The sequence below is a fragment of the Hyperoodon ampullatus genome (genome assembly GCF_949752795.1).
Source record: "Hyperoodon ampullatus genome assembly, chromosome: 2".
Classification (NCBI taxonomy): Eukaryota; Metazoa; Chordata; class Mammalia; order Artiodactyla; family Ziphiidae; genus Hyperoodon; species Hyperoodon ampullatus.
The window spans coordinates 10,035,663-10,051,359 of NC_136915.1; the positions used below are offsets into that span (position 1 = coordinate 10,035,663).

A 15,697-nucleotide genomic window follows, 5' to 3' on the forward strand; every position below is an offset into this window, starting at 1 on the left:
CAAATATTTGCACTTAGGGTTGATTTAGCTGTATAAACTTAAAAGAACCAACTGAGAAGGAATAGAGAGAGTGTGGCTGTATCACTCTGTGCAAACCCTCACCATTCAGACCATACCAGGTGTGCTTGGATGGTGTGTACCAGAATAAATAACAATATAAGAATAAAACAATCTTCCCCTAACTTTCTTCACCAGTAGGGAAAGAATTAATAAGATCATGAAAATCTTCTGATGGATCCTTCCTGAACTGCCTGCACCTCTTTGCCCAGCCTCAGTGGCTTACTTCCTGTTCTCAAGTTGGCCACGCTCTTCACTACATCAGGATTTGCACAATGCACCCATGGCTCCAACATGATCCCCTCAACTGGCATGTATACTTCCAAACTCTAAGTCAGTCTCCTGAACTTCTGCTAGGCCCATCTGTTCACATCCTTGTAAAATCCAGCTTTAGGAAGAACCCTGATTAGTCAGTTTTAGAAGAATCCACACCTTTGATACCTGATATTCCAATAATATCTGATCCAAGTTCCTCATTCTCCACTCTTGGTATCTGATCACCCTGGACAGCCTTCGGTAGGAATCCTGTTACACTGGTTTAGCCAGATTTCCCCCAGAACTGAAGTCTCCTCATAGTAATTTTCCAGCCACAAACCCCCCTGCTTGTTGGTTGTGAATCCTCAAATGTCTTCATTGTATTGTGAATGGAGACCAGTTCCATACTGGTGTATCTTTTCCTCTGTTGCAATAATCCTGAATAAAATTCATCTTTACCATATAAACCTGTGTCTGTCTCTGGTTTTCTTTGACACAGATCCCACAGTTGATTACTGCTCAGACAAGAAAACTCCTTCCCAGTATCCTGCAAATTCCCAAATATCCCAGAGAGGCTCAACTTTGAGTCTGCCCACTTTGGACCTTTCCATTTCATCCCTGGAGTTTTCTTCAGAGAATTAGTTACAACCTGCCACTTTAAAACAATGGTCTTTTTGGATCTCATGGAAGCTGCAAACCCATAGAAACATCCCCACCTGAGACACTGCGATTTCCCCATTTCCACTAACATACAAGTGAAGTCTCTCAGTCAGTCCTCTCCAAAATTTAGGTTGTTTGACAACTCAGGGTTCCTTGGTTCCTTCTGATCCCGTCAACAAAGGGAATCTACCAGTTATTCATTGCATGGCAGTGGGCAGATTCCTCTACTGAATAAAACCCCAATCCACCAGGTTAAAAATGCAGAAAAATAGCAGTGACCTCTAGATTTTCTGTGAAGGTTACCTGAACTAGTGGGTAAAAAGTGCCAGCACCATTGCTCACCCAGTTTGTGTTCAATAAACAAAGATGGTTATGATTATTCTTGTTACAAATCTCACTATACTGCAACTCATTAATAAAGGTGCTTGATGGCCTGGGAGTTATAAGTCTATTGAGTACAATTTGGTTTAGCCCAATTTTATGTAAAAGCCATTTATACCCATGGTAGAAATATGGTGAAAAGAATCTTCAGGAAAGATACCAAGATGGAGAACAATCTTCAAATAATCCTTGCCTTGGCAGCCAATGGTATACAAGAATTCTTTGGGAACCTTATTGAATGGGGTGGGGGGAGGCATGGAAAATTCTGGGGGTGGAGGGAGGGTCCAGCTTTTTTTGTGTCCTGAAACTTCAAAAGAATCTCTGTGTGGTGTAGCTGGGGTGGAACTCATACCTGAATGTGGCAGATCCTTAAACACCAAATACAGCTTCTGAATTTTGTTTGGAAGAGGTGTTGGTATTTGTGAACAGTGCTTAATGTGAAGAGAAAACCAGAATTTTATTTCTGTGCCCATTGCTATTACCTTGATCAGAATCTGTGCTGAACTTAGTTAAGTTTTAGAAAACAGTAATTATCAAAATATACTTGGAAAGGGGATAATGGGACTATAGTTCAGCTTCCAAGACCCCTGGAAAATGGGTGGGGCTATTTGCCATCTGGGAATTATCCTCTGTGGGGAAAAAACCTAAAGGAAAACATCTCTTCTTAGCAGCTGCCCTTGGATGGCAGGGTTATTTGTGACTGACCATGTTCATGTCTCCCCCTGGGTCCAAGTTCCCAAACAGCCCACAGTGCCCACCATCAGTGGGTCTCAGTCTTGGAAATGCCTGACTTCTCAGGGCTCCCAGCCTCTCCCTCTTCTCACATTCTCAGATTAATCTTTTCATGCCTGTTTGTTGTGCTGATCCCATCATTCTGGGAGGAAACACCGTCAGAGATGACACTGCCTCCTCTTAGTCACTTCCTTTTAATTTCTAAACTCCACCCAGAGAATAGCCTTTAAATCTTCTCCCTTCTCAGGAGAAAACAACAACAACAACAACAACTATGCTTTCCACTGTTTAGCTCATTCACAGTCTCCCTTTAGGAATGCCCAGCTCCATGCTGCCCAGCCCCGCCCTTCTCACTGTGATTTTGACCTGACCTCCTTCAGAGAAGCCTTGACATAGGCTGGAAAACCAACCACATCCCCAAAAGCACTTCCCTTGCTGCCTGAATAAGCTCATGATCTCCCATGTTTCTGACATGACACCTGAGTGACACTTGATACAGGGATGGATTTATTGTGTTTCCTTTGGGAACAACACCACTGTCTTCATGAAGCTGTTTTTATTCTGAGACATTTTGATAATTGTGATATGGCCAAAGATCCCCCAACACTGATGCTTTAAATTTTTGTTTTTCCTATCCAATATCACAAATCGATAACCCCTTCCCTGTCTCATACCCGCAGGTATAACTATTGGTATTGGTAAAACCCAATCAATATTTGTGGAGTGAATCAAGGAACGTGCCTTTGACTCCAATACCCCTCCTTCGTTCTTTCTCTTTCCTGAGTGAATATCTGATTCAATCCATTCCTCTTGAGATAGACAAAGATCCGATCAGGATTAACCTGACGGACAGTCTGGAATCTAATCAGGTATGCTTTCTGATTGGAAGTTAGTAGTTGGAAAGAAGGAAGTTGTGATTAGAAAGGTCTATAAAGTCTTCATGTACCAAAGAAGAGATGCAGAATCCAGTCACCTCCTGGATTTTCCGAGGAGTCTGAGGTCCTAGCACCACCCCGCCGATATCATCAGAGCTGGTCAGTTACATACCTCAGCTAAGGACACACTCATCTTACCCATGATCTCTGTGTCTTGAATGGTGGCATGCAGCTTGATATGGAAGGTTTCTTATTTCTTTTCAGATAAACTGATTTAAAATTTTCGTTTTACCTCTAAGTGTAATTTTGCCTTAATCCCAAATACTTTGATTTGTGCTTTGGTATATATTAAATGTCTTAACCAAACAGATATTCTTTTTTTTTTTTTTTTTTTTTTTTTTTTGTGGTACGCGGGCCTCTCACTGTTGTGGCCTCTCCCGTTGCAGAGCACAGGCTCCAGACGCGCAGGCTCAGCGGCCATGGCTCACGGGGCCAGCAGCTCCGCCGCATGTGGGCTCTTCCCGGACTGGGGCACGAACCCGTGTCCCCTGCATCAGCAGGCGGACTCTCAACCACTGCGCCACCAGGGAAGCCCCAGATATTCTTTTTAATGAAAAGTATCTCTTTGGAATTTTATTTCTTGACATTTAAAATATTTACTTTGTGCAAATAGCATTCATTTTAGGGGTATCTCCTTCATCTTTCTCAGCCAAGTTAACTGTGGGAATTGAGGATGGAGGCTGTGCTGGGCCACATGATGCTCCTATTCCCATAGTTTTGGGGCCCTGAGTGATGGTCTGAAAGTTTTCCCCCAAGAAAGATAAGGGACATTGTTAAGGCTCATGGTACAGACTTACCACTGGGACATGAATTAAGCAAAGCACTGGGTGGAAATGGATGGACTAGTGGCTGCCTTTCCTTTTCCTCGGCACTTGTGAGATACTTGTTCTGCTGCCAGTAGGGAGAGAGTTATGGCTTTGTGCCCACTGAACCTAGAGTGGAATTGGGGAAAATTGAGGCTCTTCTACCACTGCACTAAGTCCCTCTGAAGGGTGGGGAGACAATGGAGGCTTGCTCATGCTTGGCATGAAAAGGATGTCTTGTTCTCTGATGGCTTCCACAGGTTTCCTTTTGGAAAAGATCAGAATGAGTATCTGGAATCCACCCAGACTCCTGGACCTGGTGGGAATGAGCCTGCTGAGGAATGAGGCCTTGGTGTTTGCTGCTCTGGAGGATCTACCAACAGAGTTCTTCCCATCACTGTTCATGGAGGCCTTCCATGGGAGACACAGTGAGACCCTGAAGGCCATGGTGCAAGCCTGGCCCTTTGTCCGCCTACCTCTGGGAGGCCTGATGGAGATGCCTCATGTGGAGACCTTACAAGCAGTGTTGGATGGGCTTGATGTCCTGCTTGCCCAGAAGGATTGCCCCAGGTGAGTCTGCCAGGTAGGCTGGTAGGGTCCTAGACATTGTTGAAAAGACAGCTGGTGTCATAAGAGTAGATAGCCAAGAGATGGACCAGAGGCTTCTGATGATGCCAAGGAAGAAGCTCAGAGGCCTTGGACATTGCTGAGCTCACTTCGGGAAATGCCTTCTGGAAGTGTAGGAGTGCCTAAGATGCAGGGGAGCCTGAAAGAACATGCCCCCACAGCCTTCTAGTGATGATTAAAGGTACTAGAAGTAGAAAACCAGAAAGAATGGAAGTGGGAAAGGAGATGGAGGAAAGAAAGGCAGAGAGGAAAGAAGAGGGCAAGGCAGCAGGTGATGTCAGGAATGTGAAGTAAAAGCACATGTGGGAAATGAGTGTTGCCTAAATTCTGAGTCTGTGCTTTCATTCAGTGTGGATCTTAAACCATCCCTGCCAATCTGCTGTTTCCCCCACAGGAGGTGCAAACTGCGGGTGCTGGATTTAAGGAATACTGGCCAGGACTTCTGGAGCATGTGGTCTGGATCCAATGTCAATGTGTCCTCAAGCTCATCAATGGCACCAGTGGCTAAGGACAGGTCAAGGACAGAACAGCCCTTGGCTCCCTTGGAGGTGTTTATAGAACTTTGCCTCAATGAAGGGACCATGGATGAATTCTTTATCTACCTCATGCAGTGGGTGGAGAAGAGAAAAGTTTCCATACACCTGTGCTGTAAGAAGCTGAAAATTGTTACAATGTCCATGGAAAATATTATGAAGGTCCTGAGTATGGTGCAACTGGACTGTATCCAGGAGGTGCAAGTGAATTGCACCTGGCATCTGTCCACCTTGGCCGTGTTTGCTCCTCTCCTGGGCCAGATGGGTAATGTGCAGAGACTACTTCTCTCCCACATCCACGTCTCTGCACTTGAGGAGCAGGAACAGCATCACGTTGTCCAAATTACCTCTCAGTTCCTCAGGCTGCACCACCTCCGGGATCTCCGTATGGAATCTCCCTCCTTCCTCCAAGGTCGCCTGGACAAGATGCTCAGGTGAGGATGGCACCACTGACCGAGTAACAGAGAACACAACACTAGAATGTCACATGCATTGTTTCCTTTGTTGCTCTACCTTGAAGTGTGGCATCACATAACCACACAAATCAAGGTAGAGGGACAAAGTGCAATAGAGGCTCTGGAAAGGAACACCATGCTAGGAAGCTATAGATTGGAGGGTTCAGATGTATCAGAGTGTTTGTGATTTCTTTCTCAGGAAGAGATGTCTTTGTTCAGGTGACTTAAAAAAAAACAACAACAGGTAAGAGGGCACTGAAGAGGGGAAACAAGCTCAGACCTGAGTATTTCTAGGGAAGCTCTGTGCTCAACCATTTTGTGACCACAGTGAGCCTGTCTCAAATTCCCCATCTGTAAAATGTTGCTTGTGCTCCGGATAAGGTAATTAATATACGGGAAATGCATGATTCTGGTGGTAAGGAATGGGGAGCCAAAAGCAAAATGAAAAGCGGTAGGTGGTTTTCAGATGATGCAGGGATGTAACTGAGCCCCTGCAGACTGGAAACCCCAGTTGATGATGTGGGATCTTGTCCAGCTTGGTTCTCTGTGCATGTCTTCCTCCAGCCTCATCTGGCCCAGAGGTATGGGCACCTGGGGCTCAAGTAGTGAGCTAAAGGCACCCTGATTTGAGAGTAGTTTTTTGTTTGTTTTGACTCTAAATATGAAAATTCAGTGATGCCCACTCTTGATTGAAACTGTGTGCTAGGCTCTCCTCTGAGCATGTTCTAGTGAATTCCACTATTTTCGTTCATCCGCAAAAGGAAGTGGAGTATGTTGTACCCTGCTTGACTGATGAGGAAAGAGAGCTTTCAAGATTCTGTGTACTTATCTCTGCCAAACAAAGAAGATGACAGGAGTCAGGCTAAAATGAGATTGGGCCTTCTGGGTATTGATTGTTATCAGATGGTCAAAATGACCTTGGCCTTGGGTAAATCATTTATCTCCCACCTTGACATCACATTCTATTCTAGTTTCCAAGACCTAATTCCTCAGTTTCTCTCCCAGGTGCCTGAAGACTCCCTTGGAGAACCTCGCAATAACTCACTGTCTGATTACAGAATCAGACTTGAAACATCTGTCCCAGTGCCTGAACATCAGCCAGCTAAAGGGCCTGGATCTGAGTGGTGTCACACTGACTGACTTTAGTCCTGAGCTCCTCCAAGTTCTGCTGGAGAAAGTTGCAGCCACGCTCCAGGAACTGGACTTAAACCTGTGTGGAATCATGGACTGTCAACTTGAGGCCATCCTGCCTGCCCTGAGCCACTGCTTCCAGCTCAGGACCTTCAGCATTTGTGGGAACCTCCTCTCCATGGTCATCATGGAGAAGCTGCTGCGTCATACTCATGGACTGCCCAGTTTAATTCTAGAGCTGTATCCTGCCCCAAGGGAGAGTTACAGCTCTCTGAGAATCCTACACCTGGGGAGACTTGCCCAGCTTCAGGCTGAGCTGGTTGAGATTATGAGGAACTTAGGAAGGCCCAGGACCATCTGGATTAGCTCTAGCCCCTGTCCTCGCTGGGGCAATGAGATATTCTGTCATGAGAAGACCACTATATACTGCTGTTTTGTCCCTCCCTAGTTGGTTGCCTCTATGAAAAGCTTTCTTCTGGGCGCTGGAAACTGAAACCTAGGACATAGGTGCATTGTGAAGAGAACACAGACCTATGGTTTCAGGCATCTGCTCAATGTGAATGTGAAAAGGAAAGGTGATCCAGCAGGGGTACAAGATTGAAGGGGAAAACTTGACTCAAGGAGTTGATGGGAAATTCAGTGGGTTGGTGCTCCAGGGATGGAGTGGATATAGGGGTGGAGGAACCTTAAGCAAAAGCCTCGGTTACGGGCTTCCCTGGTGGCACAGTGGTTGGGAGTCCCCCTGCCGATGCAGGGGACACGAGTTTGTGCCCCGGTCCGGGAGGATCCCACATGCCGCAGAGCAGCTGGGCCCGTGAGCCATGGCTGCTGGGCCTGCGCGTCCGGAGCCTGTGCTCCGCAACGGGAGAGGCCACAGCAGTGAGAAGCCCATGTAATGAAAAAAAAAAAAAAAGCCTCGGTTACCTTGCAAAAGGAAGATAATGATACAAACCCAGCTCATTAGACATTTGTTAAGTTCCAATGAGATAATGCACTTGAGGGCTTGGCCCTGGAGCTAGCATACACTAAGAGATAATTAAATGAGTCTTTCCCTTCTTTTTCTCTCCTAGAGGAAACCTCAGTATCTACATTCCTCTAGCTTACCCTCTATTCCTTACAACAGGGTGGAGAGCAAACCCAGGGCCTGAAATGGGTCTCACCTTTCACATGTGGACACCAATGAATCATGGTTCACTCAAGCTGCTCTATCAGCCAGTGCAGAGAGGAGGAAGGGAGGGCATAGGAGAGATTGGATTCATCTCTAGTGATAGACATTCTGAGCCTCAGGTCTCCTAGTCCACCAGCTGGTAGATCAGACAGGAGGATATAAATCAGTTTTGTAAGCAGGACTGTATACGTCAGTACTTTAAAAATTTTTTTCTGTCCTGTTAATACTAGTTGAGTTTAAATATTTGCACATTTATATGAATATTAAATACATGAAATTTCTTTGAAAATTATAGAGGTAATTTAGTACTTGTAAAGAATGCATGTGGATTAAAAAAAAATGTTGAACTTCCTTTGGCGTCTCAAGACAAATAAGACATGAAAACTGATTTTAAAGATCAATGAATGAGATTTTTTCACTTTTAAAAATATTTAGAATAATAAAATTTTAGAGGTAGGATTACAATTATATTTTTTAAAGTAGACTTTATTTTTTAGAGCAGTTTTAGATTCACAGTGAAACTGAGCAGAAAGTACAGAGAGTTCCTATTTGTCTCTTGCCCCCACATGTACAGCCTCCCTGGATATCCAAATCTCCCACCAGAAGAGTACATTTGTTATAATTCATGAATCTACATTGAGACATCCTTATCAACCAAGCTTCATAGTTTACACCAAGGTTCACTCTTAGGGTTGTACGTTCTATGGGTTTTGACAAATGTATAGTTGCATGTATCTACTAGTATAGCATCATATGGAGTATTTTCACTGTCCTAACTTATAAGAACCTGCTGTATAACACAGGGAACTCTACTCAGTACTCTGCAATGGCCTATATGGGAAACAAATCTAAAAAAATAAAGAGAGAGAGAGAGAGAGTGGATATATGTATATGTATAACTGATTCACTTTGCTGTACACCTGAAACTAACACAATATTGTAAATCAACTATACTCCAATAAAATTTTTTTTTAAATCCTCTTTGCTCTGCTTATTTATCTTTTCCACCCCCCAGTCCCTGGCCACCACTGATATTTTTGCTTTCCCCAGAGCATTGCCTTTTCCAAAATGTCATATAGAGTTACAGGTGTAGGAAACAATGTTATGGTTTCCAGGGTGGAAAGGTGGGGGAGGGATAAATTGGGAGATTGGGATTGACATATACACACTACTATATATAAAATAGATAACTAGTAAGAACCCACTTTATAGCACAGGGAACTCTACTCAATACTCTGTAATGACCTATATGGGAAAAGAATCTAAAAAAGAATGGATATATGTATATGTAGAACTGATTCACTTTGCTGTACAGCAGAAAGTAACACAACATTGTAAATCATCTATGCACCAATAAAAATTTTTAAAAAAGAAAAAATGTCATATTTCTGGAATCATACAGTATATAGCCTTTTCAGATTGACTTCTTTCACTTAGTAATAGATATTTAAGTTTCCTCCATGTCTTTTCATGTTTTGATCACATTCCTTGTCTGAGTACACCACAGTTTATTTGCTCACTCATATACTGAAGGACAGCTTTGTTGCTTCTTTGGTTTGCTGCTAAAATCATCTGTGTGCATGTTTGGTTTGGACATAAGTTTTCAACTCATTTGGGTAGATACCAAGGAACAAGGCTGCTGGATCATATGAAAAGGGTACGTATTACAATTTTTTCTGTTGACAAACTTACCTGTTAGACAGTGATGAAATAAAATTTATATTTTAAGACAGGACAAGAAAAAAATTAAACATAAAAGTCTCTCTCTGTGTTTGTTTGGGCCTCCTGCCTACCTAATATGCAATGAGCTCCTCAAAGATGGGAGTGCCTGCTCAACATTAAAGATCAATTTTTTTTTCTTCTGATGCTAGCAATGTAACTTCTTAAAAGAATAGTGTTCTTTCCCAGCTCTGTAGGGGTTCATGGTGACTTGCTGCCCACTTTGTATGTGCTTACCTGGACTATGTATCTTTGGTGAACTTTATGTAAAATATCAGGATGTCATTTTGATGTACGATCCTTTGACTCAAAAATGTATATTACTATGCCTTTGACTTCTAACACATGGAACAGTTCCCAGGGCTTTTTGAGAATCTGCTTCCTGGGTTATAATCCTCAGTTTGGCTCAAATAAAATTCCCTTTTTTTTCTTCTTAACTTGAGAGTTAATTGAATTTTCATCAACAACATTAATAGTCTCATAAAGTGCAGGGACTGTGTCTCTATCACCCTGTGGTCCTGCAGCTGAACAAGAAGCCTGGTGTGGCAGTAAATGCTTATAACTGTGGGTGCATGGACATATTTAACAACAGTTTATAGCCAAACATTATTTTGCACTGAAATGCACATTTGGGGAAAGTCAACACTAACTGTCTACCAATAACATAAATAAATTGGATTTGGAAGAAATAGCATTTGTGGTCAACGCATTTGTACATATAAGTTGTACTTGAAAGTGTAACTGAGCAGAACCCTATGGGCCCTTCCTGGGACAGACTCCCCCTCATGTCCTGCACCTGCCTCTTGCTTGTAGAAAACCTTTATCCTCCTAGGCCTATCCTGAGTTCCAAAGAATAAACAGAAAATATGACAAAATGCAGAAACAAAGGAAAATAATCAAGCAGGACAAAATAATAATAGCTTAGCCATTAAACAAATTCAAAGACCTTTAGTTCCTCCTCAAGGGCTATAGATGACATTCTGAGCCATATCCTTGAGCTACTTTGAAAACACTGAATGAAGTGAACTCCAGGCTGACTACAAGCACATAGAGACCAGAGGGGTTGGAAGCAGAAACTTGATGATATTTATTCCTGATTACCTCATCGCCAACAACCAGAAGAATGTCCATGAGCTGATCACACACCCTACAACACTCTCTCTCACCCTGTCTTTAAAAATCTTTTCCTGAAAGTCATCAGGGAATTTGGGCCTTTTGAGCAATAGTTGCCCCTGTTCTTTGCTTGGTGCCTGCAATAAACGCTACACTTTCCTTCATCACTCTCAGTATCAGTAGATTGGTTTCACTGCACACAGATCAGTGGACCCAAGTTTGGTTCAGTAACAAAAGAAACCTTCATTTGTTTCCCATACTTCTGTTGGTTTTGCCCAAGTAAGACAGGACTATACTCTCAATGTAAATATCCCAACAATACAGATAGAAGAAACATATCCCCTGAACTTCCTCTTCATCCCAGGCCCCTCTCCAGAGAGTTCAGTTTAGTGTACTTTCCAGACTTCTCTCTGACTTTCTGTACATTTATTTTTGCATGTGCTAATATCTGGTTCAGCTTCCCTTATGGAAATGGTGTCTTAGTGATTCAGATCATCTTGCTTTTTTAAGTTTAAGGGTGGGTCTTAAGGATCAGTCCTCATTCATATCAGCAGGCATATAGTAGTTCATAAAATGAATGGCCTACATTTTAACACTTTGCCTCCTTATGTAAATTTAGGTTGCTCCAATGTTTTGTTGTTCTCGCCAACCATAGAGTAATAAAGGCTCATGTGTGATCTCAGGACACGGGATGGGAGAGAGTGCCAGGTCTTCAATGGGGAAGAGTGTGATTCACAGAAGAGCTAGTAATTTGTTTGGTAATTAGATGTTTGTTCTGCCATACAGATACATCACTCAGATAAAGTTGTCTCTGGATAATAGCTCTCTCTCTGGCCCAGGCCCCCTTTCTAAATTCTTTTAGGTAGTTCAGAGAGAGGTGAAAGGTTTTCTTTGTTTGTTTCAGTCTGCTGTGTCTTCATTGCCTACAGCTCAAAACAATAAGTATACCAGTGTTGCACATTGGGAAGGGCTCTTTTTTAATCCCCTTACCTTCCTGTGTACCTGTCTAGGTACACATCTGCCTGTATTTAATTTAGTTTTCAGCTTATGTGTTTTTTGTCTGCCTCAATAGAATGTAGTCTGTACCTATGAGATAACATGGTAGTGGGACATATCACATTAATTGGATGTTTCCCTGATACCCAGAATAGCAGTTGGTACACTGTAGATACTCAGTAAACACATTTTAATTGAATGATAATTGACAAATATAATTGTAGATATTTAAAGTGTGCAATGTGGTGATGTGATATATGTATACACTGTGAAATGATTACCAAGGTCAAGATAATTAAGACATCCACAACCTCATAGTTAACTCTTTTTGTGTGTGTGGTGAGAATGCTTATAAGATCTACTCTCAGCAAATTTTAAATATACAATATTATATTATTAACTATAGTCACTGTGAGTGTACTAGATCCTTGAAGAGACGTCTGAACACCCATGTTCACTGCAGCGTTATTCACAATAGCCACAATATGGAAACAACCTAAAAGTCCTTTGATGGATGAATGAATAAAGGAAAAGTTGTATATGTTCATACTGGTATATTATTCAGCCATAAAAAGGAAATTCTGCCATTTGTGAAAATATGGATAAACTTGGAGGACGTTATGCTAAGTGAAGTAAGCCAGAGAGAGAAAGACAAATACTACATTGTATCATTTATATGTAGACTCAAAAAAAGGAAAAGAAAATCAATTTCTCATGAACAGAGAATAAAATGGTGGTTGACAGGGGCTGGGCTGGAGGGAATGGAGAGAAGTACATCAAAGGGTACAAATTTTCAGTTACGAGAAGAATAAATAATCCTTTTAAATGAATCGAGGAGAAAAGAGTGAGAGGGCAATACTGGGTAAGAGTATTAGGCTGTGTCACATGTGCTGGAGACACCCCAGTGAACTTGTCCACAGAGCCCTCCCCCCAACCACCGCCACCACCAGAAGCTCCTGCCGGTCCTCAGCCCGGGACGTTAGAGGATTTTCCTACAAGAGGGAGGCCAGTACAGGTCCCTGCGCTCCTCCTTCATTTGTGCTGGACAAGCAATGGGTCCTGGTTTGACTTTCATCTCCTATGACCTTCATAAGGATTAAAGTAGGCAATTTGCTGTCATTTGGATGATGGAGACACAGTAACAGACCTCATTATTTCTCATTTTCTCCTGAAAAACACAATTCTCAAAGTCTGAAAGCTGAGATGGGTGAGGAGACAAAACTGCAAAGTTTCCAAAGAGCGTCCCTTCCTCTGGCATAAATGTCAAGGTGAGGATCCTCGCCTTCCCTCCTAACCTGCCCCTGATATTTGCATCCAGACTGGATGCTCACCACTCTTTCTCTCTCCAGACTCTTCACTGGCCAGACACTGTGCCCTTGCGGTGAGTACGAGAGCAGCCACTGGAGCCTAATGCCAGGCAGGGCAAGAAAATCCAGACCCTGGGAACTCACAGTCCCAAATCCAGGGCCTCAGTGTCCCCAGTGGCCTCAGACACAAATCCTCAGACTTGATGGGACATGGTCCTGTGAGAGCCAGAGGACATGATCTCCTGCTAGGCTGACATTTCTCTACTCCCACCTCATTCTGGGTCCTACACCAGCTCCTCTGGATATTCTCTGCACTTCTCTCTCTTCTTTCTTTCATGCCCTGTGGCCCAATCCTGCCTGGAGAGAGTCCCAGACATCCTCCCCACCCACCATGTCTCTACAAGCCTGTCCTTTGGGATTAATTGCCCAGACCCAGGGTAATGTTGTCATCAAGTCTTTATTGATGAGGAAGAAAGAGCAACAGCTCCTTGTTTATAGCAAGTTATTAATGGATCTAAAGTGGAACCAGACCCTGTTGAGACTGGAGGGGGCAAGGAGGGTCAACACAGAGACCTGGACTTTAAAAAGGCACAGAAAGCAAGACATTCAGGGAAAGAAGACATTTGATTTAGGAGAGAAAAAAAGGCTTACTGGACCTGAGGAGAAATTTGTCAGCTCAAGGGCTGGGCCAAGAGAGCCACAGATGGGAGAGCCTCTGCAGGGGACTGGTCTTCAAGGTGCTCCATCACCTGTCGCACCTAGGAAGACCAGAGGAGTCAAGATCCTCCTCTGCTACCCAGGAGAGTTCACCCCTCAGCAGTCCTGTGTGCCTCAATGGATCCAGAGGCGCAGCAGGGAAACTCTATGCTTTGGGGTTAGTCATATTCTACAAAATAACTCAGTAGAATTAGAGAAGAGTTCCTTGATTTCTTCTGATCCCAGTGGAAGGGTGTCCCAACATTCTAGCCAGGCTCCAGGTTCGAGGAGAGGTGATGTTGGTGGGCTTCAGAAAGAGAGGACTTCCAAGTCAGTTCATGCTGGGAGAGGGAACTGGAGGCACACATATATTCTAAACCCTTATGCAGAGACCTGGGAGCAGATGTTTTAGAATCTCACTTGGGATACTGTGCCAGGAAAAGCAGACCAGGGCGTCCCCCTGATGGGTTCAGAGGGTAGCTCTGACCTGGGCAGCAAACAAGGTCATGAGGACATGCAACCAGGACAGGCTAGAAATGCCAGATCCACCAGATCCACTCTCACCAGACTCTGAGAGTCCTGCTGGACCCAGAATTGGGCAGGAAGGATGGCCCCTCTGTGCACATGGGCTCCCTCTTCCTCAACAGCCAGTGTGTCCCCTGAGTAAACAGGCTCTGTGTGGAGGTGGACAGAGGAGGTTTCCTCTGTGCAGGAGGAAGGGAGACGGATGGGCTTTTAAAATTTCTAGAACATTCCAACATTTTGACCCCTCCTATATACTTGGATCTCATGGACTGGGATCCCATAGAAACATCTCCAGCTTGGACTCTGTTATTTGCCCATTTACACTGACATCATGTGAAGTTTGTCAGTCAGTTTTTCCTAATGTTTAGGTTCCTTCTGAACCCCTCATCTGAGGGAATCTACCAATTATTCACAATGTGGAAGTGAGCAGGTTTCTCTCCCAAGCCCACACCTGAATCCACCAGCCTAAAAATGGGAAAAGAGCAGTGAACTTTTCATTTCCTGTGAAGGTTATTTGAGGTAATGGATAAAAAGTGCTGACACCATTGCTCACCAAGTTGTGTGTTCAATAAAAAAGAGTTGTTTATGTTGATCATTGTTACTTATCTCACTCTACTGTAGCTCATTAGTAAATGTGTTTGCTGGCCTGAGAGGTAAAATGTCTACTGAGTACAATTCAGTTTATCCCTATTTTATGCAAAGGCTGTTTATACCCATAGCAGAAATGTGGTGAAAGGAATCTTCTGGAAAGATACCAAGATGGAGAACACTCTTCAAGTCTCCTAGTCTTCTTAGGCTGCTTTATAATTGAATTACATGGACATCACAGTGAATGGAGGAAAGACATGGAGAATGCTTGGGGGTGGAGGAAGGGTCACACTTTCTTTGTATCCTGAAAAATCAAAAAAATCTTCATGTGATTCAGCCCAGGGTGGGAGTTATCGCTGAACATGTCAGATCCTTAAACACCAAATATAGCTTCTGAATTTTGTAGGGAAAGGTGTTAGGATTTGTGAACAGTGCTTAATATGAGGAGAACAGGATTTTATTTCTGTGTCTAATGACGTCACTTTGATCAGAATTTGTGTTGAACTTTTCTAAATTTGAGGAAGTACTAACTATCAAAATATACTTGGAAAGGGGTCAATGCAACTGTGGTTTGGCTGCCAAGCCCCTAGGAAAATAGCTGTGGCTAATTGCCGTCGGGGAGCGTCCCCTGCAGGAAGAGCCTAAAAGAAAATGTTTACTGGTAACAGCCACCACGATGAGGACAGGGTTTGGTGCACCTTATCCACATTCATGTCTCCCTCTGGGTCCAAGTTCCCAAACAGGCCACAGTGCCCACCCTCAGTGGCTCTCAGACTTGGAAATGCTTGACTTCCCAGGGCTCCCAGCCTCTCCCTCTGCTCACATTCTCAGATTTAGTCTTTTCATGCTACTTTGCTGTGCTGATATCATCGTCCTTCTGGAGAGAAACACCTTAAACACGACACAGGTTCCCTTTTTAATTTCTAAACTCCACCCAGAGAAAAGTCTTTTAGTCTCCATTTTCCCAAGAGAAAAAAATATATGCCCAAACTATACACTGTCTTGATTCATTCACA

The 15,697-nt window shown here is 43.4% G+C and overlaps 1 protein-coding gene across 1 annotated transcript; it reads left to right on the top strand.

Moving 5' to 3' along the window:
- Positions 1 to 4,106: 4,106 nt before the first annotated feature.
- Positions 4,107 to 14,231, top strand: LOC307063607 (PRAME family member 27-like; the record flags this gene model as incomplete). Its single annotated transcript, XM_079719828.1, has 4 exons — positions 4,107 to 4,393; positions 4,845 to 5,417; positions 6,444 to 6,829; positions 14,161 to 14,231. The coding sequence occupies 4 exons, from the start codon at positions 4,107 to 4,109 to the stop codon at positions 14,229 to 14,231; spliced, it is 1,317 nt and encodes a 438-aa protein (XP_079575954.1).
- Between the last annotated feature and the right edge of the window lie 1,466 nt (positions 14,232 to 15,697).